A 25,214-nucleotide genomic window follows, 5' to 3' on the forward strand; every position below is an offset into this window, starting at 1 on the left:
GAAGGGAAAGAACAGCAAAGGCAATGGATAGAAACAGAAGAAAACTGCAGCACTAATGGAGAAAAGAAGAAGAAGAGGGAGAGATAGATAGAGATAAAAAAAAGTGTTACTTACCAGATACATCCTGAACTTCCAACCTACCTCCTGGAAAGGCAGAACGTAATTTATCGTATATTCCTTTCTCTCCCGAGTCCATCCCTACATTTTTCACATCCTCAGTCTCTTCGATAGAGGACTGAGCGAAGTTTCTTCTATGTATCAAGAGCCGTCTAGAGGAGGTGCCGACTGATGAGGTTAATCGTGCGGGTCGTAAATGGAGAGAAGGGAAGCGGAGAGGGAATGTCATGATGGGCTGTTAACCTATTCGGGAGCCGCCACGGACAAAAGTCAAGGTCTGGCAGAAAGGTCAGAGCTTTTAACAACAGAACTGAGAGCTACTCTGAGAAGCAAAGTGGGCTTCTGGTTCTGCGAATGACTGTGGGAGTATATAGAGATACAGATAAGTATGGGTGCTAGATGTCAGTCAGCTGACTTACTTTGGTCGATCGGGGCGGGATCAATTTCTGACCGAGGACCGAGCGACCATGTGAGGTCAGTGATCAGTGATCAGTGAGGTCTAGACGTCCACTTAGGGCACCCCCCTAGTCTCCTCGGGGCACGACCTGCCACAAACCCTGAGCTCAAGTTCATAGGCCCGGCGTTACTGAAATCCCGCGAGCTCTGGTTGCTCACTCTTCTCTTTCATCGCCAATGTCAGTATTAGCTATACCATGTCATTTCCGGCCATTGTCCATGCATTTTCCATATCTATCAATGTCCAGGAGGATAATATGAGCCATAGGGATGTCTAGAAGAGCCCTGGGAGGGATAGGGAGGCCAATATTGAGAGGATAGAGGAGGGAGAGTAGGTGGAAGAGGGGGGGGTGGTATGTGCCTCTCCTCAGGACGATAAAAGTCGAAAATGGGGGGTACCTGCTCATTAGTGACCCCCTGTCGGATACAGCCGAAAATGCAGTATGAGAGACTCACATTCGGTTGATATTGGCCGTTTCCTGGTGTCTCCTGGACCAATCAGCTTGCAGGAAACTTTTAGAAGTAAGAGACTAAGAGAAGAGTGAAAATTTTCGAGATCGTGAGGCCATTATAGAGAGAGACAGAGCAATATAGTCAGAGACAGAGCAATATAGCCAGGAATGACTGCAGGACAGAGAGGGGGAGAAGGAGGGAAGGAGAAATGTGATTATCATATGAGAAACCCACCGAATAACCTGTCCTAGTGATCATTTCTCCTGTCCTCACCATCCTGTCCTCTGTCCTCACTACTACAGGCTGATTTTCCTTCTCCCTTTTATCTCTGTCCTCAATACTCTTAGCCAGGCCCAGAACCGTCTCCTGAAGACTCGCGATCTTCTTCTCAAGAGCAGAATTAGTTCCCATTACTGATCCCTCTGTCCAGGTCGTTTCTCCAGCATCATACGCCTTTACCTCGCGATCATAGGCCTCAGGATCCCTCTCTCGATGTTCATTAGCCCTTTTACACTTCTTAGGACCATGACTTCTTGAACCACACAGGGGACAGGGACGATTTGCCTTCTTCTTGGTACCTAGGAATTTCTCAGACTGAGTGTGTAATCGACCGGTATGAGAGACATCATCAGCGAGCTGTGTAGAATTCGATTTTACTCCTCTTTTAGGAGAAGGAGGAAGAGTAGGAGAAGGAGGTAAAAAGTAGGGATTATCAGCAGGTAGATCGTCGTCTTCGATGGTGGTCAGGTCGATCTGAGTGGTGGTGAGGTTCTTGAGGTTCTTCTTGGCTAACACCAACCGGTTTCTTCGAAGGTGGGGGTCACGAATTCGGTTGGTATCATTATCGATGTCCCACTCTGGCCCTAAGAGTTGATGAACCCCAGTAATATCTCCACTAACTTTCGCAGTGGCCTGTTCAATGGTGGTGGGCCAGGACATGGGGTTGAGAAGACGCCAATGACGATGGAGAGGAGCAAGAGCAATGGTACCATCCCTTTCAAGTACTTCTTTTATCTGCCGAGCAGAAGGGAGGCCCATTGATGTCGAATACAGGTTGCTCTCATCATCATTGACATTCCCAGCAGTGGCGATCTTGTACTGCTTGGTCATGAGGCCAATTGACTGGTTAGAGACTCGATTCTTGACATCTATAAAGATAGCGTTGACACTGGTGTCCTGTACCATTCGGTTCTGAGCCATTTTGTCTAATATGGTGGTACATTGATCATCGAAGAAGAGACGAGCAATTCGCAGTAACCCGTATAGATCGCTATATGCATTTTTGAGACGACTCTTGAATGCTCGGTGGTTTCCTTCGAGTCGAGAATTTGCTGTCTGTCCAAGATGAGGGTATTTGTCGATAAAAGCAGAGACAAAGTGTGTCTTGTGTTCATCCACCAATTGTCTCACATAAGCCCTCGCACCATCCAACTTCTCATGTCCCCACCGGTTCTGCATTGATGACAGAGCCTTCTCTAATGACTCTTCAGACTTTGCTTTACAGATAGCCACCATGAAGTAATCACCAAACTCAGATAACTTCTTGACCCACTGCTGTGCTGAATAAAGGGACTGAAAATTTTTACGACAGTTCACCTTGATGTTTTCGCGAATGTGCCATCGACAGTAATTTAGATGAACATGAGGGAGGTGGAGAGACAGAGCATTATGTAAAGCGATCTCACGATCACATACGATGACTTTGATGTCATTGTTGATAGGACCCATGAGTTCGAGGTAGGTTTTGATCGCGAGGGAGTACCATTCAGTCACTTCTCGACTTAAGAACGCAATTGCAGAGGTGTAGGTTTGATTTGTAGCAGTAAATCCAGCAATATGAAGCATTGGAAGACGATATCGATTGGTTCTGTAGGTACAATCCATGAAAAGGACTGTAGGATACGAATGTGTCATAGCTCTGGCTGACGGAGTGGTAAAGACGAGTCCACAAAGTTCTTTTTTACTGTTGCTGAACGCTTTAAAGAGATCGTTGTTGTCGGTGAGACGTGTAATAGCAGCCTCAGTTGCTGAGAGGCCTTGACGAAGAAGTTTCTCATGACGAAATCGAATATTTTGAACATCTTTCGCGGTGAGGGAGACTTTATCACCAAAATGATGCTGGACGGCCGAGACAACCCCACGAAGGGTGTGTTCACTCTCGAGAAGGTGTTGAATGAACTGAAGAACCTGAGGAGACCGACTAGCCTGACGAATAAAAGAGTAATGAAGAAGAGGGACAGGCTCATGATTATGAGAATTTTCGATGGTGTAGGGGATCCAAAGGGGTTCGCGGTTCGCCTCTTGAGCAATCTTCTTGGTCTCTCTTCGCCATATGATCGAAAAGGGACAGTTGTCTTGTTTGGTAGTTCTAGGTCGCTTTCTAACATGTTCGAAATCATGAGAACGATGTGACCGACCATCACCACCATGAACACAGTGGAGCTCGAGTTTTCCTTTGCTTTCTTTACTGCGTAGGGTGACGATAACAACAAGGTGATCCATTGCTACCTGTTGGGTATGAAGTCGAGCTGCTTCCATGGTTGGTTGAGGTTCGAGATCGAGGGGAGGGTGGATGTGGTGAGCCACACGATCGAACCCAGGTTCATCGTAAACATCGAGACCAAGATTGTCGAGCAATTCTTCGAGATTGTCATCGTCAAAGTCTCCAGGACGATGTGGCTGAGTCTCTGGTACGATAGAAGGAGATCGAGAGTGATGAGGACTGAATTTTATAGAAGGGGACCTTGAAAAACGATCCAGAATTGGTGATGAGGGTGGTGATGATTGGATAAGAATCGGTGATGACATCTAACTCATCAGATTGACTACTTCATGCAGTAAAAATGGTACTCACTCGTAGCCCAAGACCAGCAGAATACATGTCGACAAGTTAGAACCCGGGGGGTGGTGTTGTTGAAGAATTAAAAAAGTTTTTGGTCGAGATGTCGGTGGCAAATTTTCGAGGAGTTCGGTGGCGAGGATTTTAATGTTGAGTAGGCCTATTGAAGTCAGCATTTCACTTCTGATAGTAAAACAACTACTCACAGCTCAGGAAGAACCAGGGATCAGTGTCGCTGCATATGTGTTATCGCAGGAAAAAAGTTTTTTCGAGGTGGCCAGGATTTTGAGGTTGAGGAGGCCTATTGAAGTCAGCATTTCACTTCTGATGATAAAACAAGTACTCACAGCTCAGGACGAACAGGAGAACAGTGCCGAGTTATAGCCCAAGACGAGCTGAATACGTGTCGACAAATGAGAACCCCGGGGGTGGTGTTGTTGAAGAGTAAAAATCTTTTTTGGCCGGGATGTCGGTGGCGAAAATGATGATGATGACGAGAACCTATGACAATCAGATTTTTACATTTTTCGATGAGAAGAGTACTCACAGACTCGCAGAGGCCAGGAGAACAGTGTCGAGTTGTTTAGAAAGGCTGAAGATGTGTCGTTGAAGAGTAAAAAAAGTTTTTCTTCGAGAGGTGTTCGGTGGCGAGGGTGATGATGGCGAGAGCACCTATCGAAGTCAGAATCTCACTTCTGATGATGAGACAAGTACTCACGGACTCGCAGAGAGCAGTAGAACAGCGTCGAGGAGGTGAGAGAATACCACAATTGATATTAAAAGAGATATAGCGATTTGATGGGTGGTAGTCAGGAAGGGCGCAGTTGAAGAAGCGAAGGGCCAGAAGTGGGTGAAAAGTAGTCGTAAAAGAGTGAGAAGAGTATCAAAATGATCCTTGAGACGAGTAGAGACAGTGTGTGTGAAAAAGAGCGTAAGTTTACTAGTATAATGACGATAAAGAGATTAGTGGTGGTGAGGACAGGTTGGTAGGTAGCGAGCAGACATGTCGCGTCGTTGTGGTGGAGTTCGGCGTTACTGAAACCCCGATCAGTGGCGAGTTCATGTCCGTCGCGTGGTCGGCGTTTCAGTAACGCCGGGCCTATGAACTTGAGCTCAGGGTTTGTGGCAGGTCGTGCCCCGAGGAGACTAGGGGGGTGCCCTAAGTGGACGTCGAAAAATGTTGGCAAGAGGTGAAACGGAAACGTCATCAGGGGAACAAAAAAGGTTTTCTCAGTTTTAAACAAAGTGGGAATCTTTGATCAATGCAATGACTAATGAATGGATTGTCACCCTTTGAGTCGACTATGTGATCTGCTGACCCGGCTCAACTCTATATTTCACATGAGAAACATAGAATGATCTTATTCAACAGGTTCGACCAAAATCTCACACACCCGATGCATACTTTTGATATCACATTCAAGCAGCTGCCTGCCCACCTTTAGCAGCAGTAGACGAAAACTCATGCCAACGAGGGTTGAATTGGACATCTGCACCATCAGCAATCTCATCCGAGATGACGATCGACACAAGGGAACAGTAGTTACTCACCCAATGGCCTGCCACCATACATGTACCCAGTAAACTTGTCTCCTGCCGTACGAGCTTCGGCCGTCTCGGTGAACTGAACGATACCTTCACCTTTTGATCGAGAGCCTTCAAAGAGGATCTCAGCCAAAGTGACGCTGCCAACAGTCTCGAATAGCTCTACCAGATCTTCGTTGGAAGTGGACCATGGCAGCTGCTCATAAGCCTCAAATCCTGTTATCCCCCGCGATTCTGTCACACTTCTGAGCTATCACCGATTGAGAGAGACATTCCGAGTGAGAGAGGGAGGGGGAAGAAAACATGATAACGTTGACGTACATTGCGAACCAAAATCTGCTGATTCGGCTCAGCCGCTTCACGCCTCGGGGCAGGGTCTACTTGCATGTCCCCGTTGGACGATTGATTGGGACCGTTGTAATCGGCGTAAAGATCGTTGGTAAAGTTACGACCTCCACCACCGTTACCCATGCCGCCGTTCATATTACCGGCGAATCCACCCCGTCCAAATCCACCGCCACCGAACCCGCCACGGAAGCCTCCATTGAAGCCACCTCTGAATCCGGGTTGGAAACCGCCACGGAAACCAGGACCACCAAAGCCTCCACGGAAGCCACCAAACCCACCGCGGCCACGGAAACCTCCAGTCCCACCGGCGAAACGATCCTAATGATCAGACCGGCACCCAAATACCCACGTATCATATCGAAGGGCTCACCTCTCGGACTTCCAGAACATTGCCGAACCAATCGAACCCATTGAACATTTCTGCGACCATTAGCACAACAAGGGAGACGTAAACGCTACTTGCGAATGGCAGCTCGAGCTGCTTCCGGAGTAAGGTAAACAACCGTTCCGTTACCCTTGGGATTACCATCGGGATGGACACCAATATCGGCCCGAATCACCTCCCCAGCTTGACGCATGAGATCTTTCAGGTCTTGCCAGGAAGCTTGCAGAGGAAGCTAGTGATCAGTCACTCGAGCGATGAGACCTTGAAAGCACACACATTGCCAACGAAGATGTTACGGTTTGCAGGGTTGAAGCGTGGTCCATGAGCACCAAGGAAATTGCGAGATTCGCCAGTGGCTACTCCAACTTTACCGGGAATCGGCGCCATTCCGAAACGGGCGTTCTCTTCACGATCCTATCGATCAGCCTCTCTTCCGCACGATATGAGATCATAGCATACCTCGCGAATATGGACATTACGTCCAAACAAGGGCTTTTCAGAGAGTTCCTCTTTCGCCTTCTTGGTGTCTTCCGGATTTGAAAATTCGACGATACTTAAATATCAGTCTCACATTCGAGACGTACAAAACTAACTCACCCGCATCCCTTTGATTGTCCAGCGGGTGTGATAAAGATTTCCGTGAAGATAACATCTCCTCCAGCTGTCCCACGAGTCAACGCCTGCTCCATCCATATGTCCGACCGATCCTTATCCGAGAAAAGTCACTCCTTACCATACCTGACCTACCACTTTGCTTCTCTCCGAACCGACAGAGAGATGATGAGTGACGAGATCGGCTCTGGCCTGACCTCCGACCAGGACAACATGGGTTATACTCGCCTCGCAGTTCAAGCTTCACCTCCATACCGCGCAAGGTTTATCCTTGATCAACGCGAAATCATACTCTTGGTGGTAGAAGCTTGAGCACTCCAAACCCGATGAACCAACAAACCAAACCAAACCAAAGTCATCTGAACCAATAACCAAAAATCAAAAATCCAGATCCAGATCCGTGAAACGCCTACCCACATCCTCTCATGAATTTTTCCAAATCCTTATAATTGCAATGATATGCCAAATTTCCAATATACAACCTATTCTCCCTTTTGCTGACTTTTGCGTGTGCCGCCGCTTCTTCGGTCGGAGCGTTCATCGGTCCTCCTACGGATTTTTCGAAATCACCTCTGGGACCGTTTAAACGAGGCCCTCTGCCGTGTAACGCAGGAGGTGAGATTCTTCGAGAAGATCTATGTCCCCTATCGCGATCGCGATCACGACGGTCTCTAGAACGAGAACGTGATCTTGAGTGAGAGTAAGAACGATGTCTGTGTCGTCTAGGTGAACGACTACGCGAGCGAGAGTGATGACGATGCTAGTTCAAATCAACCTTTACTCGATTGTCCAATGAAGATAGAGTGTTGAGGTATTTTGTAAGGGATGATGACCGGATAGGTCCTCACAGACTTAAAAAACTTGATGGGAGATTGATTTGGGACGATGAAATTATCGTAAAGGCAAAAAATTGAGGACTTACGCGATGCCTATCATCATCCCTACGTCTCTCCCTACTTGTGCTACGCTCACGGTCATCACTTCTCTTGGCTAAAAGTCAATGTTCGCTCCATTTCTCGCTATCTGTTTGACAGAAATGGCTTGATCCCTTTGTGACTGCCAGTCCATTCCCGGAACAGATGAGCAACAGTGCTTGGACTCACGCCTCTCTGTCTCCTGGATCATCGGTTCTCCATCGCGTGTCTCCCTGTCGTCTTCCATGTTGCTTTGTAAGATAATAGACTGTAGTAGATATACCTGAGATGTGCACAACAACGAGCGTCCCCGTCACGTAGAGAGGTGATTTGGCCGGGAAGATGATATCGAAACTCCGAAACTCCGTGGGAGTGGCAGTAAGTGTGTCGAATGCCGAATACACTTTGCGCTGCTTAGTAAGCTTAGTCAGCTGACCAATCTCACGCCAAAGTATGACGTTTCGTCGTCATTCCTTCGGGCTTTTGGCGTCGTTTTCCATACTCTCCTCATCCCCCTTGGAACCCTTTGATGGTGTCGTCCAACGTGCCAACGTGCTGCTTTCTCTCATATTGGCGGACCAATGCTGACCAAGCTACCTGAGACGTTATGTACCTTCTGAAAGAGATATAAACCGTAAAAGTTGTACTCGAAATCATCCAGTCTCAACTCGCATCACTTACTACTTGTCTCTTCACAATCAGACCAAACCTTCAAACTCCCAACTTGTCGTTCAACTATATTCAAACCCACTCCCCACATTTGTAACCTATCTATCAACCAAACCTGACCGCATACCAAAACAATGTCTTCCTTTCCCGTCTACCGCACTGTCAACCTTGAAAACGGTATCATCGTATCTTACGTCGAAGCTGGTTCTACTTCCAACCCAACTTTACTTCTCGCTCATGGTTTCCCTTCTCATTCTTCTCAATTCCGTAACTTGATTCCTCTCCTCTCTGACAAGTACCATATCCTCGCTCCTGATTTTCCATTTTTCGGTCATACCATCGTCCCTTCTGGTATTCCGGCAACATTCGAAACTCTTACCAAAACACTTGGTTCTTTCCTAGATGCACTTTCCATCACTTCATTCGCTGTTTACATATTCGATTATGGTGCACCTTCTTCTCTTCGTTTAGCTCTCGAACGACCTGATGCTATAAAAGCTTTGATCACTCAAAACGGTAATGCATACCTCGAAGGATTAGGTTCTTTTTGGGATCCTCTTCGTACTCTTTGGTCGACTGAAGAAGGAACTGAAGAATTTCAAATTGCTGCTAAAGCATTAGACGGGGTGTTCACTTTAGAAACCTCCAAATGGCAAGTCACAGCTGGAGTTTCTTCAGATCGTTTAGAAAGACTTAATCCTGATTTTTGGACATTAGACACTTTACTCAATCTCGCCACTCCAGAACAAAAGAAAAATCAACTTTCGTTATTCTACGATTATCGTAAAAACCTCGATCTATATCCTCAATTTCAGAAATGGTTGGGGGAGAGTAAAGTACCGGTGTTGGTAGCTTGGGGAGGGGCGGATCCTATTTTCCCTAAAGAAGGTGGAGAAGCGTATATTCGTGATTCACCCAATGCGAAAATCAACATTATCGAAGGTGGTGGACATTTCTTATTGGAAACTCATTTGGAAGAAGTAGCGACGCTCATCAAGGATTTCCTCAAGGATGTGAAGTTTTAGAATAGAAGTTGGGAACTTAGAGGATCGAGGTCGGGAAATGAAAACACTAAAAGATTAGAAAAAGGTGATGGACATGGGAATTCGCCAGAGTAAGAAAAATAATGGAAAGATAATGAGAGAGTATATGGTTCAGAAAGTGAAATGTGATTGTTGATCCGCAATACCGATGATACGAATTCTCGTTCGATGTATACTGATTCATATGCTAATGCTCGTCATGATGACTCTTCATGAATATATACCACTAACTACATCAATCCTCCTCGCTAGCAGCACCATCGATCATCGCCGCATAATCTTCGTAAGATGCGAAAGTAGGTAATTCTTTCCTCTTCTTCCGTCTCTCTCTCCTTTCCTTTCCTTTCTGTACTTCCACTCCAACGTTCGTACTCTCCTCTTCCACTTTACCCCGCTTTCTTTCTGCTTCATTTCCATCGGCCCTTTTCCTCTTTCCCTTCTTCCCTACCTCCTCATCCGAACCAGGCTCAAGAATGATATTCGGCATCTCATCATCTGAACTGTGATCATCTTCCTCAGACTCGGACATGTCGACAATATCCGAGTCGTCTAGAGAAATGAGATCATCCTCGTCTTCCACAGAGGGAAAGTTAGATTCGTCTGAATCGGGTGAAGGTAATCGTGAGATCTTCTGCTTTTTATCTCTCTTTCCGATCACAGCCGATGACTTCTTCAACGATCCCTCGTCTGAGTCGTCCTCGTCCTCGTTCTCATCATCATCTTCACTCTCTTCCTCTTCCCCATCTTCACTCTCAGCGTCGCCTTCGCTATCCTCCATATCATCGTCTTCCTCACTTTCACCATCCATAGACCCAACATCGGAACCATCCCCATCTTCATCATCGCTATCCTCACTCAAGCTCATCTCACCAGCATCAGGCATACTAGCCTGCATCGCCTGATCATCAGCTCATCCTACGACGCAACAAATGGACTGACCTTCCACACTTCGTCCTCATCCAGCTCGCTCCCCTCACCGACTTGCTCATCATCATCATCTTCATCGTCTGACATCTCAGGTGCAGCCTCAAGATCATGTTCATCTTCCTCATCCGACTCAACACGTTTACGAGGTTTCTTACTCTCCTTGTTGAGTTTAGACGAAAAGTATTTATGGAAGAAAAGCTATTGTTCAGTCAAGACGATCACGATGAAAAGGGAAAAGCTCACTTGATCAACAGGAACATCTTCAATTTTCTTTCTCCAGAATTTCTCATCGTTCACATAACCCATCTCCGCGCTTCTCGCACCTTTATGCATGACCACCTGACCCGACTTGTCACCAGCCGCAGCGGGTTGCATTATACTTGCCCCTTTTGGCTGTAGGTTTTTCTTCGGGTTACGGTAGACGAATCGGTCGAGGAAAGACACGAGGGTGTTGAGTGAGATATCGGGAGAGCCAGTGAGGGGCTGGGAGTTGAGAAGTTGGGTAGCTTGTAGGGAGACGGAAGGATGGAAGTGATCGATAAAAGGGAGCTTGGTGTCAGCGACCTTCCACGCCTCTTTACGATCAAGTTCTCAACGGACCAGCATACAGTGCGAGTTTTGTGTTTATCCGACAAAGGACGAGCATGGGCTCAGGAAATACTTGAATGAGAGCAATGGGAGCAGGGAAAATAGAGATGGACCTACTAGCTCCCAAAGACACGACGTTTCAGCATGTGCAAATTGTGGCTCTCTTTTCTTCCCATCATATGAAGTCATAGAAGGACGTGCAGGGTTTGTCGGAGCATCAGAAGGACCGGCATCAACATCGACAAAATGCTCCTCGTCATCTTCAGGCTCCACCAACATTCTTCTCAGCCCAGGTGTAGTGGAAAATAGCTGGCAACGTCAGCAATTTGACTCAAATTAGCGATGGAAACTCACTTCGCCTAATAGATAAAGAGCTCCACAGATAAAAGGCGGTTGATGTGACGTTAACATTTGCAAAAGACGTTTGACAAAAGCCATGACCCTAGAAACGCTGGTATCCGCTTTCAAAGATTTGAATAATAAGTTGAGATACATGGCTTGTTTACTCGCCGTGATGAGTCTCGGATCAAATAATGAATCATAAAGCGTGCGATAAAACCTGTCGGATACTGTCTGACGGGATTGACAAATTTGAAAGATGAGAGCGAGGGCTTGTATAGAAGTGTTGAACGTCCCACTATGGGTAATCTTGAATAATGAATCCATATACTGTGTAAATCTGTCCTATCAGCATTTATCGGTGAACAAGTCAGATGGACATACGAATCTTCATCCAGACTGGCAAAAGGTAATGCACGGTTGATTCCCGTCAACACAGCTGCAACCAATTTCGCTTCCCCTGTCTCGACCAACTCCTCATTCTCCATGGCGGATTTACGTCCGCCTTTCGGTTTTGCACCTTTTCTTCTACCACGCCATTTCTCGACTTTTCCAGCTACCTTCTCTACTTGTTCTTGTCCCAGTTGATCATCTCCGATCTCGACGTCTGAATCATGACCTTTGTTCATACTGTCGCCCAGGATCTCACGGAAGATTTCGAAGTATAGTTGAACAAGTCGATTAGCCACTTCTTTATCTTTATTGGTGAGTGTCATCTGATTGAGAGTGATTAAACCGTAGTATCTGGCGTGAGAAGTAGTTTCGGTTTTCGAAGGTTTTTTGTTTTTCTTCTTCTTATCATCGTCGAATCGGACGTGTGCGGAGGATGAGGGAGTGGAACCAGCTCCGGGAGAAGGTTTCAGGACGAGTGTGGAGACTTCACGAGCAACGACAGCTCTCATATTGGGATGTATCTGAAGTAATTGTAGAAGATGATATGATGCTCGTGAAGCCACCGATTTGTCCGAGTCACCCTGAAGTATCAGTATGGACTGAGATCCAGCAGGTCGAACGTACTAATTTGTTGACTCCTAGACGGAGAAGATTCTGTTCTTGCTCCGCGTTACCCTGGAGGAGTTGAAAGATGATATGAAGTGCTTGCATCCTTACGAAAGGGAGAGTAACATGTGAAGAAACCTGTTTCTGTCAGCTTGTTATCATCTGAGCGAAGCTAGTCTTACCTCAATGACTTGAAGTATGTTGAAGTACCATTTCTTCAGATAATCTTCGAAAGCATATAACAACAAATGTCTGTCACTGATTTGAGGATGTGCTAATAGAGGTTGATCCGCGAAATACCTGAATTCCATCAATCTTCCTCCACTGAGACGACATATGCGCTCTAGACTCACTTTAGCTTGCCAGATTCCTTACCCCCACCAGTAATCCACCAGTCGGCCAAAGCTTTGAGTACAGCAACACGTTGATCATTATTCCCCCCACCTGCCCCTACAGCATCTTCTTTCCATCCTGCCATCGCACGGAGTCTGTTGAGCTCCTTTACGGCATGCACGGGACTCTCACGGACGAGCAAAATGAGGGCAGCGAGTTTATCTTGATGGGTACCTGATTGAAGAATTTGTGAGATGAAAGCTGCATCGGAGGACGACGAAGATTTGTTGAGTGGAGTTAGAGTATCTAAGAGATGGTTGGCACGTTGACGAAGAGTGTTGAGTTTGGAAGCGGGCAATGGTTTCAAAGGGGCAGACGGAGTGGGGAGAGGAGGGACGAGGGATGGCCAGGAAGGGGCAGCGGGGACTGTCTGGATCGTCAATATCGTCAAAAGGCGGGGGAAAGGTGATGTACGTACTGAACCACTGGTAGGAGATCTGTCAACCTTTTCATCCGTTGCGACTTTTTTGGGCTTCTCTGGGGCAGCGGGGGCTTTGACAGATGCACGGGGTTTTTCCTTCTCCACTGATTCCTGTTCGTCGTCGTCGTCATCGTCGTCCTGCTCCTCCTCCTCAGCTTCGGGATGGTCAATTTCATCGTCTTGTTCCTCCTCCTCTTCTACATCCTCATCATCATTCGAGCTCTCTGCATCAACCTCTCCCTCCGAATCTTCGCTTACCTCCTCAGCGGGCACATTCCCAAAATCCAGACCCTTCATGAACTCTTTCAAAGCTTGTTTGACGTCCTTCTGAACATCAGCTGTAGTCACGAGTGAGATTAATGGCTCACCTCGGAGTTCTTTCCAGCATTCCCAGTCCACTCGTCCTCACCATCTTCATCCACCCCAGCTATAAGCTCCAAATCACTATCATCCCCTCCTAGATCCTTGACGGCCTGTCGAAGTTCATCACTGATTTTGCTTTTTCCCTTATCGAGCTTAGGCAGAGATGTTTCATTTTTTGCGTCTTGTTTCTTTGAAAAGGAAGAGAAGGCATTGGGTCCCTTGCCCACTTTTCGGTCCTTCTTACCCATGATGAGTAGCTAGGTCGCGGTTGCGGTTGCAGCATAGACAAGGTCTGCCAAAGATCCATAGACTTTTTCGGAGAAAATGAAGAAAATTAGAGAAAATAATATATCTTCCTTTCCTCTAATGGTGCATGATGCATGGCGTAGTGTGCATGTTGCTCTGAAAATCACAAGTTGAAAAAGCATACAACCATGTCGCACGGCTTCAGACAGTACGTTCTACAATCCTCTGAAAAGGGACACATGTTGTTGAGAGAAACACTGCTAATCAACAGGGATATGCCCCCTCCGGGAGGGTACGAAGCTATCAAATATAAACGAAACCTTCCTATTCGTGGACCTGGGGGAGCTGTCATTTTCGGTGCAGTGGGACTTATATGTGCATTCGGGTTCTATCGAGTCGGACAAGGGAATTTAGAGAAAAGGTGAGTCCATGTTCTCACTTCTGAACGTCGTTCCTTACATGTGCCGCTTCCACTTGCATTCCCCATTCACCCATCATCCTCCAAACTCCTGTTCGTGAGAAGCTCTTGATCTGTGATTGAGTTGGGTGACAATATGCATTTCTCACTCCGATCACCACTGGGAGTTCAATTGGCCTTCTCATCTACCATTTACATCTTCAAGGGGTCGGCGGGGGAGGATGATTCACTTGATTTTTGCCGGAATGAGGTGTACGTCGATATGAAGTCGGTCAACTGATACGCCAGAGAACTTAAACGTGAACTCGCTTGGTCACGGATACACCTAGTCCCCCTCATATTAGCTGAACAGGATCGTGATACCTACAGACGACATGAAGCCGCTGTAGCTCGTGAAAAGGAGATCATGAAGGATGTACCGAATTGGGAGGTCGGGAAGAGCGTGTATAACACTAAGAGGTACACCCCGAATACTATCGTGGTCTTGTAGGTTTGGATGGATGCATTGCATAGTAGTGATTCCCTCTCATCGACCTCATAATGAGGGTCGCCTTGCCAGCCTTGAAATTGACAACAGGGGATGGTGTTACTCCATAGTGCCCCCTCTAGGTACTACGTTCTTGCAACGTCGAACCCTACACTATGCATCCTTCTTTGCTTACAACTATGCAACACGCAACGCGCAGCAGGGTTTTCTATTTCAAGTCCGAGCTGTACGGTGGCGACGAAGTCGGGTTCCTCTTGATTAGCGAGTGACGGCCGAGTGAGGTGGGGGACCAGGGGTGTGATATGGACGAAATTCAAACATATTCAATGCATCAATCGCCGGAGCGAGAGCAGTAAACAAAACGAAAGCTACGAATATCTCCTCCTTTCTCTCCTGTCCCACATTTAAGCACCGAAACCATACAAGGTGCGACCTTGTCTCTTGAGAGCGTAGACGACATCGAGAGATGTGACGGTCTTGCGTTTGGCGTGTTCGGTGTAAGTGACAGAGTCACGAATGACATTCTCGAGGCTGAGACGTAAGCTTTGTTTCTTTTTGCTCCCATCTTCGCCCCCTTCCCACGACTGATACTGTACGATAGGGAGTGAAGACAAATACTCACAAAATTTTCAACACTCCACGAGTCTCTTCGTATATAAGACCAGAGATACGTTTGACACCACCACGACGGGCGAGACGACGGATAGCAGGTTTTGTGATACCCCTATATCGTGAGCGTTTCTCCTGGCTAGAAACGAAAAGTAACTTAGGGGAAGATCAGACAAGAATGACTCACTGGATGTTGTCACGAAGGATTTTGCGGTGACGTTTGGCACCACCTTTTCCGAGACCTTTGCCACCTTTACCACGTCCGGACATTGTTTATAGATTGAGTTGGGTTAAGGGGTGATTGACTGAAAGAAGTGATGACGAGGGGTAAGGGGGAAGAGGGAGGGTTTATATCTCCAAAGTTCAAACGGGTGGCGAAGTACAAACAATGCGACGGCGTTTCGGCGTTTTATTGATGTGCTACACCATCAGGAGTCACGTGTTCCGATAAGTACGAGTAGTGCTACTCCTCGTAGTACAACGGCGATTGGTGCGGGCTGCGCGCTTGCGAATGCTCATTCAAGCAGGCTAGCGGCTAGCTAGCGGCTAGCTAGCGGCTAGCAGCTAGCACCAGGGCACCATGCTTCGAGCTTTTCTATCATTCAGATGTCATGCATCGGAACTTTCACTCGGAAGTCGCGTGATGGCTGCATGGCTGCAGAGTGGCTGTCTAGACTGTCTACTACTCATCAAAGTCCGTTGCTACTCCTCTGACAACCACCCTCGTGGATACCCACTGGATGGTTGGATCCCTCGACCCCTTGGTCGGATCGCAAATGTAGATGTTCTCTTGCATATGTATCGCGTGTGCGGCGCTCTGGAGTGTTCGCTGGACAGAGCGGAGAGCCGCGGCCCATTCCCCTTGACTACTACCATAGTCTTCTTCCATGAGCCGCCCCCATACATCTCTCAAGGGTTCAAAAGCCGATGGCCAACCACCATCCGGGTTCATTCTCAGGGATTCTTGGAAGCATTTGAAGCGGGACTCGTTGCCAAAGAGAGTATTTCGAACATTGACCGTGTCGAGTCGACGTGGATGTTGGTACTCCGCGGTCATGGTGAGCGTTGAGTCCGGTTCATTCGTGAGAGACAGGGATTTCAACGATGGGAAAGTGATGTTGAGACTCACATATGATTGCTCCGCGTACTTTTCTTGGTCGCCCTGAAAGGGTTGGACAGTGAACGAGGAGGTATATTTGCTTGCTGGACAACTTCCCATAGTTTAGTACTCGATTTGTGAAATGTGAGAGTTATATCAGTCTATACCTACCATTTTTGCTACCTCTTATATAGTCAAAACCCCATGAGAAACTGGTGGTAGGCGGTGCATATACATTTGAGCTCCATTCTGCATGTACAGCCCTATAGCACTTGGATCTCCAGGTCATTTCTCATGTAATACCACTTCCAAAAAGCTGTGTAGCATGAGAACATCATCTCCTTTTTGCCTGTAAGATGATCTTTGCACATCGTGTGAAAAAGAAGGGTACAGTCCGCGTCCTCTAACCCGATAGGCTCGGTGTGGGCTTTGAGCTATCGCCTTGAGGGACCTAACGGGTTGGAGGAAAAGCTTAAGTGAACCCTCCACTTAATTTGGGGTCACATGAGACAGTTTGGCGCGCCTATTCTGTCCCAGAAGCCCCTGTGCACGCCTATTTTGGGGATATTATTCCACGCCTTTGACTTCGCGGGCCTATTTCTCTTCCTCCCCTACCAAGGATTGTCCTCTAACCCGATAATCTCAGCCTTGACACTATCGGGTACCTGGTACCGGGGTCACATGAAATCTCCTGCAAACCTACTCGGTATCACTGAAAATCTATCGGGTTGGAGGAATTATCGGGTTACGGGCTATCGGGTTCGAGGACGTGGACTGTAGATCGAAGCAGCTTTTGCTATTCACTCACGGCCGACGACGACGGGGACTTGACGCAGACAATGGGAGTACGAGGTTCGAAGACTAACGTTTCATACATATTCGGCCGAAGGATTGAGTCTTCTTGACAAGATATGTGATATTTTACATGGGAAAGTGAGGTTGGTTGGTGTCTGATCGGCGATCGCCGATGTCCCAAAGATCGACGCAAGGCCAAGGATGTTCGTGAATTCGTGGATTGTGGAATCGTGGGAGAGGTTCTCACACTACTACAAGTAAACTACTTGGATGATAATGTGACCATGCCTCCTTCTCGTCCTCTTCCTCTTCCCCCTCGACTCCCTCCCCGGCCGACTCGTTCTATCCCTGCGGTACAAAAAGATCCTGTCCATTTACCTCTCTACCGTCGACTGTTATACCCCCGAGCACCTCTTTATCTCTCCGTACCACCTTTCCTCGATGGAGATACACTTGAAATTGTGTTGCTGAACGAGCGGTAAGTCCTCCCCCTATTTACTCTACTCAAACAGATCGAGATAGGCTGATGAATTCATAGAATACATCACCTCATTGCTCTCGCACTTCGTTATTACGTCCTCTCATGGTATTCACGTCTTTCCCCTCGAGATCGAACTCTTTTACCAATCATCAACTCTCAAATTATTCGACCTATCCTTCAACCGATCCTAACATCTATACAAAGTAATCCATCAAATATCATCATCTTCTTACTACTTGATCTACCCAACATTATATCTATACATCTTCGAACCTTTCGACAATCCCTGGAAGCTCGGAATGTTTTGTCTCCTTTACCAGGTATAAAAACCCCGGGAGAAGCCTATCATTCCCGTCTTCCACTCTTATCTGTTTGTCTCATACCCTCCAATACCCCCTCTCCTCCTACTACATCAGATCAAGATAACAGGGAAGAACAGGGAGAAAAACAAGATTTACTGGGAAATGCGGAATACATAGTCTCCCCTATATACCTGACTGCTCTAGCGGACTCTTTGACCAAACTCTACATTCCTATAGAAACTCAATCAGAAGTGGAAAGTCCCATTCTACGCGAAATTCTAGGCCGGGCGGTATTAGGAGCCATAAGTCGTCGGTTGGTAGAAGGTTGGTTTTGGTATCAAATCATCCTTCGTTTTCTCGGAGAACCAAAGTCAAGCGTTTCAGTCAAAGAGACAGCGGTCAAGGAGAGGACAACAGCGACGGAAGATATATGGGCGTTTTTCGTACGTCTATGGACAATTCTGTTAGGTATTTGGAATTGGGCGACGGGAGTGGTAGCCCTTTACTCTGAGACAAGTAGGGACGAAAGGTATGATGGATGTCATTTGATTTGGTTGAGTGTGATCAGGGAGATTTTGGGGGTGGACGAGGAAAGGATTTGGCATAGACGTTTGATATGGGGATCCATGGAGATGTTTGTGAATCTCTTGGGTCCCATCATTGACAGGTGAGTCTTATCTCAACATGAATTTCACCCTCCCGTTCTATCTGTTTTGCGATGTGATCCCCTCATTTCCACGCATGGCCTTGAGCTACTAGTCAAGATGCAAATTCCGAATAATTTCGAAAGATAAAGAGCTGAACGGACGGTTATTACCCCACATAGTCAACGAATACCTCCTCACAAGTCAGAATGCTCTGACAACATGTGATTTACTAGAAAAGATACTTTTCCCTTTAGACGGGTATCCTGCGCCTACCCCTCCTAATCCCACGCCTGATGAAGCGGAGGATCTCAGACTCCGAGCGGAACAAAGAATAGCTCAAGTCATTCCTCGTTAGTTATTCTGATTTGTCATACTGTCGCACTTACCTCTAGCCACGCTCAGCAAAGTCTTTTATCCTTCACCGGCTCATGTAACACGACTCCTGGCTCCTATCAGCGATACGAGCTGTAATGCCCATTTAGTAGGGATGACACTAGACGCAGTGGTAGGTGCTTTGGTACCTGAGCTAGTAATACAAAACAATTCAAAAAAGGCATGAAACTTTACATAGAAATCTCTCATCGCATTCGTTGTAAAAATGAACTGTATGTATATGCCTAGACTGCGCTAAATCGTCCTCGTCACTGAAACTCGCTAAAAGTCTTTCCACTCATCATCATCCCATCCACCCTTGTTAGCACTCTTACCAGCATCACCCATAGGTTTGGGAGCTAATGGACTCGAAACCGATGGACCAGCACTGGAAGTTTGATGATCCCACGAATCGAAAAAGTCGTCATCCGTTCCAGCACCATGAGAACTCAACACGCCATCTTCTGCCCTTTCCAATCTTCCATATTCCTGTTCTCTTCCTTTTCCCAGACCAAGTTTCCCCAGTTGTTCATTCAAATCTACTCCTCCTTTCTCTTTAGCTAATCCATTAACCGCTGTCCATCCTTCACCTGCACGTTGACCTATCCATCCCCCTGCTTGAGTGGCGCCAACAGCAGCGGTCTGTAAATACTTTCTCCATTCTTCGTTACCCTGACCCGTCTGAACATCTCGAGCTAATCCTTTAGCTTGTTGAAAACCAGGTTGGACAACAGCTTCATTGATACCTTTTCCAGCCATAGCAACGACAGAAGATAAAACTCCCCATCCTTTAGACAAAGCAGCTACTGGGTTGGCTTGAAGTTCTCCTATGGTAGGTACCGATCGAGAAGATAAGCTGTATGCAGGGTTGTAATCTGGTTCTGGTTCTGGTGTGGATCCAAAACCGGAATAACGACCACCTTGAGAAGGAGGAAGATGATCTGGACGAGAGGCGTTGGTATTGCCCATTCGCTCGAAGAAGGCTTCGTTACCTCCTACACTTCCAGGTAAAGGGGAACCTGTACGGGATACGGGATTGGAAGAGGAGAGAGAAGAGGGACCGATGGATTGACCAGCGCGGGATTTACGCGTGGCTTGAGATGATGCGGGACGTGAAGGTTGGTCGATAGGTGGAGGTGAAGGAGACCAAGGTTGAGGGGGATCAGAACATTCCGCAGCGAGCTACTTGGTCAACTTTACATACATTCAATCCCATATGGAGTATGTATGAAGCTTAAGAAAAGAACAGCAATAGTTTACGAGCTGAGTAAGTGACACTACAAAAAGAGAGAGAAAAGAAAGATGGGCCGGAGGGTAAGAGCTAAGGAGAGCACTCACTTTGGCCCGATATTGAGCAGCAGCCCAAGAATTATACTTGTCCTGCATTCCCATACCTTTCTCATACCCACCCTGAGGTCCATAACCATCCATGAAGCTATTGAAAGCTTCATTACCACCCATCTTCATCTTTTTCAATTGGTCCTCGGACCATTTGTCCATCGTGATACTACGGACGAATGAGATATGAACGCCGAAACCTGTCTTCATGAGCATGGGCCTTTGAGCAGAGATCGAAAAGACTCACCTCGATGTATACCGGAACATTCGAGACAGATGAAAGTCCCATAGCTCACAGATGCCCATTGAGGGGATGGGGCATTACAATCTACACATTCTGCATTGATTAGTGTCCTTCAACTTTGATACGAGAGATACGAGTAAAGGTGAAGCCAACTGGTGATTGAAGTCACAGATTACTCACGCTTGTTGGCTCCTGTGCTCATCAATGCCAGAAGTTCTTTCTTCTGATATACTTCCGACATGATGAGCTGTATACGGTTTATTATATGCCGTGATCTGTTGAGAAGCTGTGTGTGAATGTATAGAGATCCTGTGTCCAAGCTGCAAGGTGGAACCAGGATACGAGCAAGAGATCGAAGTCGCCCTCGAAGCTCTTGAAAACCACGTGGGAAACGTCAAAGACTTACTTCCGTCGGAGACAGATGGAACCAACCCCGAGGCGGCGAGGGCCGAGGTCACTTGCCGACTCCAAGTTGCCGCACTTGATCACTTTGCTATCACTCTCCACTGGAACTGGTATCTACATATACAATCATGCCCAAAGACGATTCTTCCACTCATGTCTCATCTTCATCATCTCATAAGCTACCCCTACAGCGTGGAGATGCCTGTCTTTACTGTCGTAAACGTCGTATACGGTGTTCAGGTAACAAACCCGATCCCTGTGATCATTGCAAGAAACTCAAAAGAGAGTGTATCTACGATAATGGTAAACCCGTCAGTCGGGTCCGTCAATTGGAAGACAAGGTGTCAGAGTTGGAGAATCTACTCCGACATGGAGGTGTAGGCGTAGGAGATGTCGAACCACGGACAGCATCTGCTTCAAGACGATCTAGTGAACAAGATGGATGGACCGAGAATGAAACCTTTGACCTCAACGGTATCAACGAATTAGGAGCAATGCCAGATACATCGACTGGGATGAGTTTTGGATTTGGGGGATCTCTTTTTGGTGGAAATGGGATAATGGGAAATGGATTACAAGGTATGGAGAATATGCCAAAGCTGGCTCAATCAGATGCTGTGTTGGGATTTGATTGGTCTGGTTTGGATCCTACCTTTCTCAGTCTCATAAACTCTTTTTCAACTACAACCACTCAGTTGTCGGTTCCCCCTCCGCCCCCACCAACACAGCCGCAAAGTGGATCCGCTTTCCCTTCTGCGTTTGCTATGGAAGGTATCACTCCTGGTACCCAGGCCTTTCTCAATGATATTATACCTCCTTCAAGTGTTACTCAGCAAGAGTCGCACCCTCCAAATCTTGAGGACACCACCTTTCCATCATATTCAAGCTCACAATCAAATGTCACGCCTGTATCAGGAGATTCGAGGTCTTCGATGTCCACCGATCCCAGCCCCTACACCGCTCCTTTACATCAACAGAATGAACAGGTCACTTTCACTCAACCGAACGAATCTTCCTATGCAAACCTGCAGCAAAATATACCTTCATTCCAGTCAGATTCCACTGCAAAGGCTTTCTCCGGCGCGGAATATGGAGGATTGAACGAGAGCCCAGCTCTGGAATTGGTCGGAGGATGGTTCGATGTCAACGATCTTCCAAGAGTAGCAAGGGATCATTTGTCAGCCCTTTCAATTGCTTGACTTGCGCATGCTGACACTCAGACTAGATCTATTCTTCTCCAGCATGCGGATTTTTGGACAAGAATTCCACATTCCTCGTTTTTTCGCTAGGTCGGCTTTTCCTAGACAGTATTGGAAGATCATCTAACGACTAGTCTCTCTTTACCACCCAGCAAACGCCCACATCCATCTCTACTACATACGATGTATCTCCTAGCCTCTAGGGTCTCCACATCACCTTCTATAAGGTCTCTCGAATCCCATTTCTTCTCCGTTGCCTCCAAGCAGCTCGATGAATCTATCCGTCTTGCTGATCGGCTATTTGATGCTGTCAGAGCTGCAACCATGTTGGCCGTATATCAATTCAGTAAATCTCGGTATCATGAAGGATGGATGATGACTGGCTTGGCGGCACGGTAAGTCAAATTTCCACCATAGTCATCTGTGAGGACGACGTGCAAGTGAAGTCTGATGTGGTAGATTGGCCATCTCATGCGGTTTACATCAAATCCCGTCTAGCGTATTCCGACCAAGTCCTGTACCTCGAGATCAGAGAGGTGATCTAGTCAGTATAATGAGACATCGAAGTTACGCTCTTCCTCCTCCACAAGATGCCATCGATCTAGGAGAACGCATTTGGGCTTTGTGAGCTTCCTCATTCTTTTGGTGATTACAGAGTAGATACTAAATGTATCAGTTGGTCTATCTACATCGTCGATCGTTGTGGATCAATAGCTTCACAGTGGCCTCCTGCAATACAGGATGAAAGCGTGACCACTCCGTACCCGAAGCCTTTGCACGATTACGAACTGGTCAGTTCACTTTCAAACTGTACACAGTGATTTTTCTAACCTACAGGGCTTGGTGAACAAGGATGACGACAAGACAGTCTCGGAACTGTTCGAACCTTCCGAGGGACCATTACCGCACTACGCAGATTCCACATTCTACATCCTTCGTCTACGAGCCATCGCACTACTCGAAAAGTCTTCCAAACTCATGTATCTAAAACCTGAACCTGGACTGCAGGAACGTACGCGGGATGGAAGTTGCTCAGTTTCACCCATGGGTGGGATAGACGAATATCTATCTTTTCAAGAGTACAACGCCTCACAAGCCACCGACACACACCCTTGTGAAGATGGGAAGAATCCCAGTGGATCGCAAGGATGGACGAGATGCGCTAGGATCCGAACGCCGAAAGCATACGAAGAGATTCGTCTGGCTTTGTTGAGAATAGAAAATGATCTACCACCTGAAAGAAGGACGAATTGGGAGAAATGGGATGGGAAAGTTCAAGATTGGCATTATAGTCCATCGAAGAAAGACGTAGCGTCAATGGTCAGTTGATAATTTTATCAAGCGTAATGTATCAGCTGATGTTTCAGCATTTTGTACTGGGTTGTGCATGGATGTTTCTCTGGGACATATATTCGTCAGTTTCTTTCATCATTTCACATGATGTTCTGGTTGGAAGTGAAGCTGATGGGAAGGTTCAATGCGGAGAATCACCTGGCAGTGGGTGTGGCTAGACGATTGACTTGTACTATTCGTCGGATTTCTGCGGAAACTATGAGAGCGGATTTTGATGTGTTCATAGTGATGACGTGAGTGGTTGTAGACACCTTGAGTCCTCGTGCTGACTAGTAGTTGGTCTTTTGTTGTTAAAATATTAATCAGAGAGTCTAAAAGGCTGCATCATCTTGGTCAGACGGAAGGTGAGTGGAAGAAATCATTTCTGATATCATCTCCTTCCTTCCTCATCATTGTCAAAAGTAATGTCACAATGTCCGGTGGTTATTCAAAAATCGTCAACTTTTCGATCGGCGTATTTTGGGGCCGAGTGAGATGACTTGAAACATCAATACTGATCTCATGTAGCCGCCGCTCCAATCGACGCCGATATTGAATGTATAATCTCCGCTCTCAAGTTATTTGGCCAAGCACATCATCTCGCTTCCACTCAAGCGTTCCGGATGGACATATATCGGCAATCTACGATGGAAGATATGAGTTTCATGCAGGGTGATAATATAGATGATGTCCATGTTCAGCTATCACGTGGGACTCACCTGGAGTGTTAGTAGTTGTGAGATCCTGTATCTCCTCGGTAGCATCATCACTCAATAATAGTTTATAATTGTGCTCGTAGGGTGTTGATAGATGGGAGAAAAAATGATCTTCAACTTGTCGTTTTATTGTTTTGGTCTTATGTTGCATGCATACAATGTAATTTTCACATAACTAACCAAAAGAAAAAGAAAAACGACGGATTATTCTTGTACGATAAGTTCTTCCACTTTCCAATCTTCGAACGAGTTATCTATCTCTCAGCTTCTCATACTTTCATTTCAATTATCGTTTGAAGAGCCAGTAAAATAGTGAAAGAGATTTAGGGGGAAGACTGACCTGGAAGATAACGTCTGATGACTAGAGGAATTTTCTTTTGAGCCAATTCTTTCAAAGCTATTTCCAACGGATCTGTCTCCCCTTCGACAGGTACGAGTACAGGGGCGTTCATACTGTCCATAAGCTGCTTTTCTGAGTTTATTCCTGGACATCCAGTTCTCCCCGATCAACGTCTACTGGACAACATGCCCCTGAGAAAAGGATATGGAGCATCCGCTCCTACAAGAGTAATTCAGGATATGATGATGGGTCCTCAACCGAAGAGAGAATGACTAAAGGGTATTTACGACGGTATAGAAGATAAATAGAAACCCCACCTGATCTGCAAAGCCCTCGTACCCAACACCCTAGCTCGCTCATATTTCGTCATATATGGTGTTGTCACTCTTGTCTCGTTGGGCTTTGCAGCTTTTCCAGTACGTTGTCTCATTTCTCCTTCTGGTGGATTGGATTCTATGATATTATCCGGGTCCACTTCGTTGCCTTCTGCTTCTTCGTCTGGTTCGGCGTCTTCTTCGTAGCTAAAGTGAACTCAGCTAAATGCTTTCAAGGATGCGATATTACTCCTAATAAGTGAGAGCGAAGATACTGAACTTTCTGATGACACTGTGTGGGATCGGAGGTGATAGGGTCGAAATGGACGGACTGAAGGGGACAGGAGTGAGAGAAAACTCACTTTAACATGTCTGGATCTTCGAAATAATCTTCACCGACATCATCCCCTCCCATTTGACCCATTTCATCGTCGGACATGATTTATCGAGGATATTTCT

The 25,214-nt window shown here is 46.7% G+C and overlaps 10 protein-coding genes across 10 annotated transcripts; 4 read left to right on the forward strand and 6 right to left on the reverse strand.

Annotated features, from left to right (window-relative positions):
- Positions 1–5,248: 5,248 nt before the first annotated feature.
- On the reverse strand, positions 5,249–7,960 carry TREMEDRAFT_71152 (uncharacterized protein). Its single transcript, XM_007003020.1, has 11 exons — positions 7,859–7,960; positions 7,678–7,745; positions 7,173–7,515; positions 6,741–6,804; positions 6,603–6,696; positions 6,420–6,557; positions 6,222–6,375; positions 6,129–6,178; positions 5,732–6,076; positions 5,417–5,606; positions 5,249–5,355 (listed from the first exon to the last, which is right to left on the reverse strand). Exons 1-11 carry the CDS (start codon positions 7,914–7,916, stop codon positions 5,285–5,287), a joined length of 1,575 nt encoding a protein of 524 aa, XP_007003082.1. The 5' UTR covers positions 7,917–7,960; the 3' UTR covers positions 5,249–5,284.
- Positions 7,961–8,164: 204 nt separating this feature from the next.
- TREMEDRAFT_56429 (uncharacterized protein) lies at positions 8,165–9,421 on the forward strand. Its single transcript, XM_007002558.1, has one exon. It carries the CDS (start codon positions 8,473–8,475, stop codon positions 9,361–9,363), a length of 891 nt encoding a protein of 296 aa, XP_007002620.1. The 5' UTR covers positions 8,165–8,472; the 3' UTR covers positions 9,364–9,421.
- Positions 9,422–9,616: 195 nt separating this feature from the next.
- On the reverse strand, positions 9,617–13,659 carry TREMEDRAFT_67745 (uncharacterized protein; the record flags this gene model as incomplete). Its single annotated transcript, XM_007002941.1, has 13 exons — positions 9,617–9,775; positions 9,830–10,279; positions 10,321–10,388; positions 10,464–10,506; positions 10,552–10,857; positions 11,014–11,205; positions 11,251–11,575; positions 11,620–12,209; positions 12,253–12,372; positions 12,417–12,534; positions 12,588–12,997; positions 13,046–13,375; positions 13,417–13,659. 13 exons carry the CDS (start codon positions 13,657–13,659, stop codon positions 9,617–9,619), a joined length of 3,354 nt encoding a protein of 1,117 aa, XP_007003003.1.
- Positions 13,660–13,845: 186 nt separating this feature from the next.
- Positions 13,846–14,565, forward strand: TREMEDRAFT_27042 (uncharacterized protein; the record flags this gene model as incomplete). Its single annotated transcript, XM_007002229.1, has 3 exons — positions 13,846–13,865; positions 13,929–14,078; positions 14,364–14,565. The coding sequence occupies 3 exons, from the start codon at positions 13,846–13,848 to the stop codon at positions 14,563–14,565; spliced, it is 372 nt and encodes a 123-aa protein (XP_007002291.1).
- A 309-nt stretch (positions 14,566–14,874) lies between these two features.
- TREMEDRAFT_42806 (uncharacterized protein) lies at positions 14,875–15,460 on the reverse strand. Its single transcript, XM_007002493.1, has 3 exons — positions 15,359–15,460; positions 15,185–15,286; positions 14,875–15,093 (listed from the first exon to the last, which is right to left on the reverse strand). The coding sequence occupies exons 1-3, from the start codon at positions 15,439–15,441 to the stop codon at positions 14,967–14,969; spliced, it is 312 nt and encodes a 103-aa protein (XP_007002555.1). The 5' UTR covers positions 15,442–15,460; the 3' UTR covers positions 14,875–14,966.
- Positions 15,461–15,853: 393 nt separating this feature from the next.
- Positions 15,854–16,228, reverse strand: TREMEDRAFT_60332 (uncharacterized protein; the record flags this gene model as incomplete). Its single annotated transcript, XM_007002721.1, has 1 exon — positions 15,854–16,228. One exon carries the CDS (start codon positions 16,226–16,228, stop codon positions 15,854–15,856), a length of 375 nt encoding a protein of 124 aa, XP_007002783.1.
- Positions 16,229–17,349: 1,121 nt separating this feature from the next.
- Positions 17,350–18,629, forward strand: TREMEDRAFT_73296 (uncharacterized protein; the record flags this gene model as incomplete). The annotated part of the gene is made up of 3 exons (XM_007003064.1): positions 17,350–17,543; positions 17,604–18,515; positions 18,608–18,629. The coding sequence occupies 3 exons, from the start codon at positions 17,350–17,352 to the stop codon at positions 18,627–18,629; spliced, it is 1,128 nt and encodes a 375-aa protein (XP_007003126.1).
- Positions 18,630–19,149: 520 nt separating this feature from the next.
- TREMEDRAFT_67748 (uncharacterized protein) lies at positions 19,150–20,690 on the reverse strand (the record flags this gene model as incomplete). Its single annotated transcript, XM_007002942.1, has 5 exons — positions 19,150–19,255; positions 19,277–20,049; positions 20,206–20,405; positions 20,453–20,542; positions 20,630–20,690. 5 exons carry the CDS (start codon positions 20,688–20,690, stop codon positions 19,150–19,152), a joined length of 1,230 nt encoding a protein of 409 aa, XP_007003004.1.
- Positions 20,691–20,982: 292 nt separating this feature from the next.
- Positions 20,983–24,116, forward strand: TREMEDRAFT_60335 (uncharacterized protein; the record flags this gene model as incomplete). Its single annotated transcript, XM_007002722.1, has 10 exons — positions 20,983–22,031; positions 22,075–22,143; positions 22,188–22,448; positions 22,513–22,677; positions 22,730–22,844; positions 22,891–23,373; positions 23,421–23,467; positions 23,526–23,639; positions 23,683–23,750; positions 23,914–24,116. 10 exons carry the CDS (start codon positions 20,983–20,985, stop codon positions 24,114–24,116), a joined length of 2,574 nt encoding a protein of 857 aa, XP_007002784.1.
- Positions 24,117–24,305: 189 nt separating this feature from the next.
- Positions 24,306–25,194, reverse strand: TREMEDRAFT_60336 (uncharacterized protein; the record flags this gene model as incomplete). Its single annotated transcript, XM_007002723.1, has 4 exons — positions 24,306–24,355; positions 24,442–24,554; positions 24,759–24,962; positions 25,118–25,194. 4 exons carry the CDS (start codon positions 25,192–25,194, stop codon positions 24,306–24,308), a joined length of 444 nt encoding a protein of 147 aa, XP_007002785.1.
- Between the last annotated feature and the right edge of the window lie 20 nt (positions 25,195–25,214).

This window comes from Tremella mesenterica (genome assembly GCF_000271645.1).
Source record: "Tremella mesenterica DSM 1558 unplaced genomic scaffold TREMEscaffold_2, whole genome shotgun sequence".
NCBI classification, from domain to species: domain Eukaryota; kingdom Fungi; phylum Basidiomycota; class Tremellomycetes; order Tremellales; family Tremellaceae; genus Tremella; species Tremella mesenterica.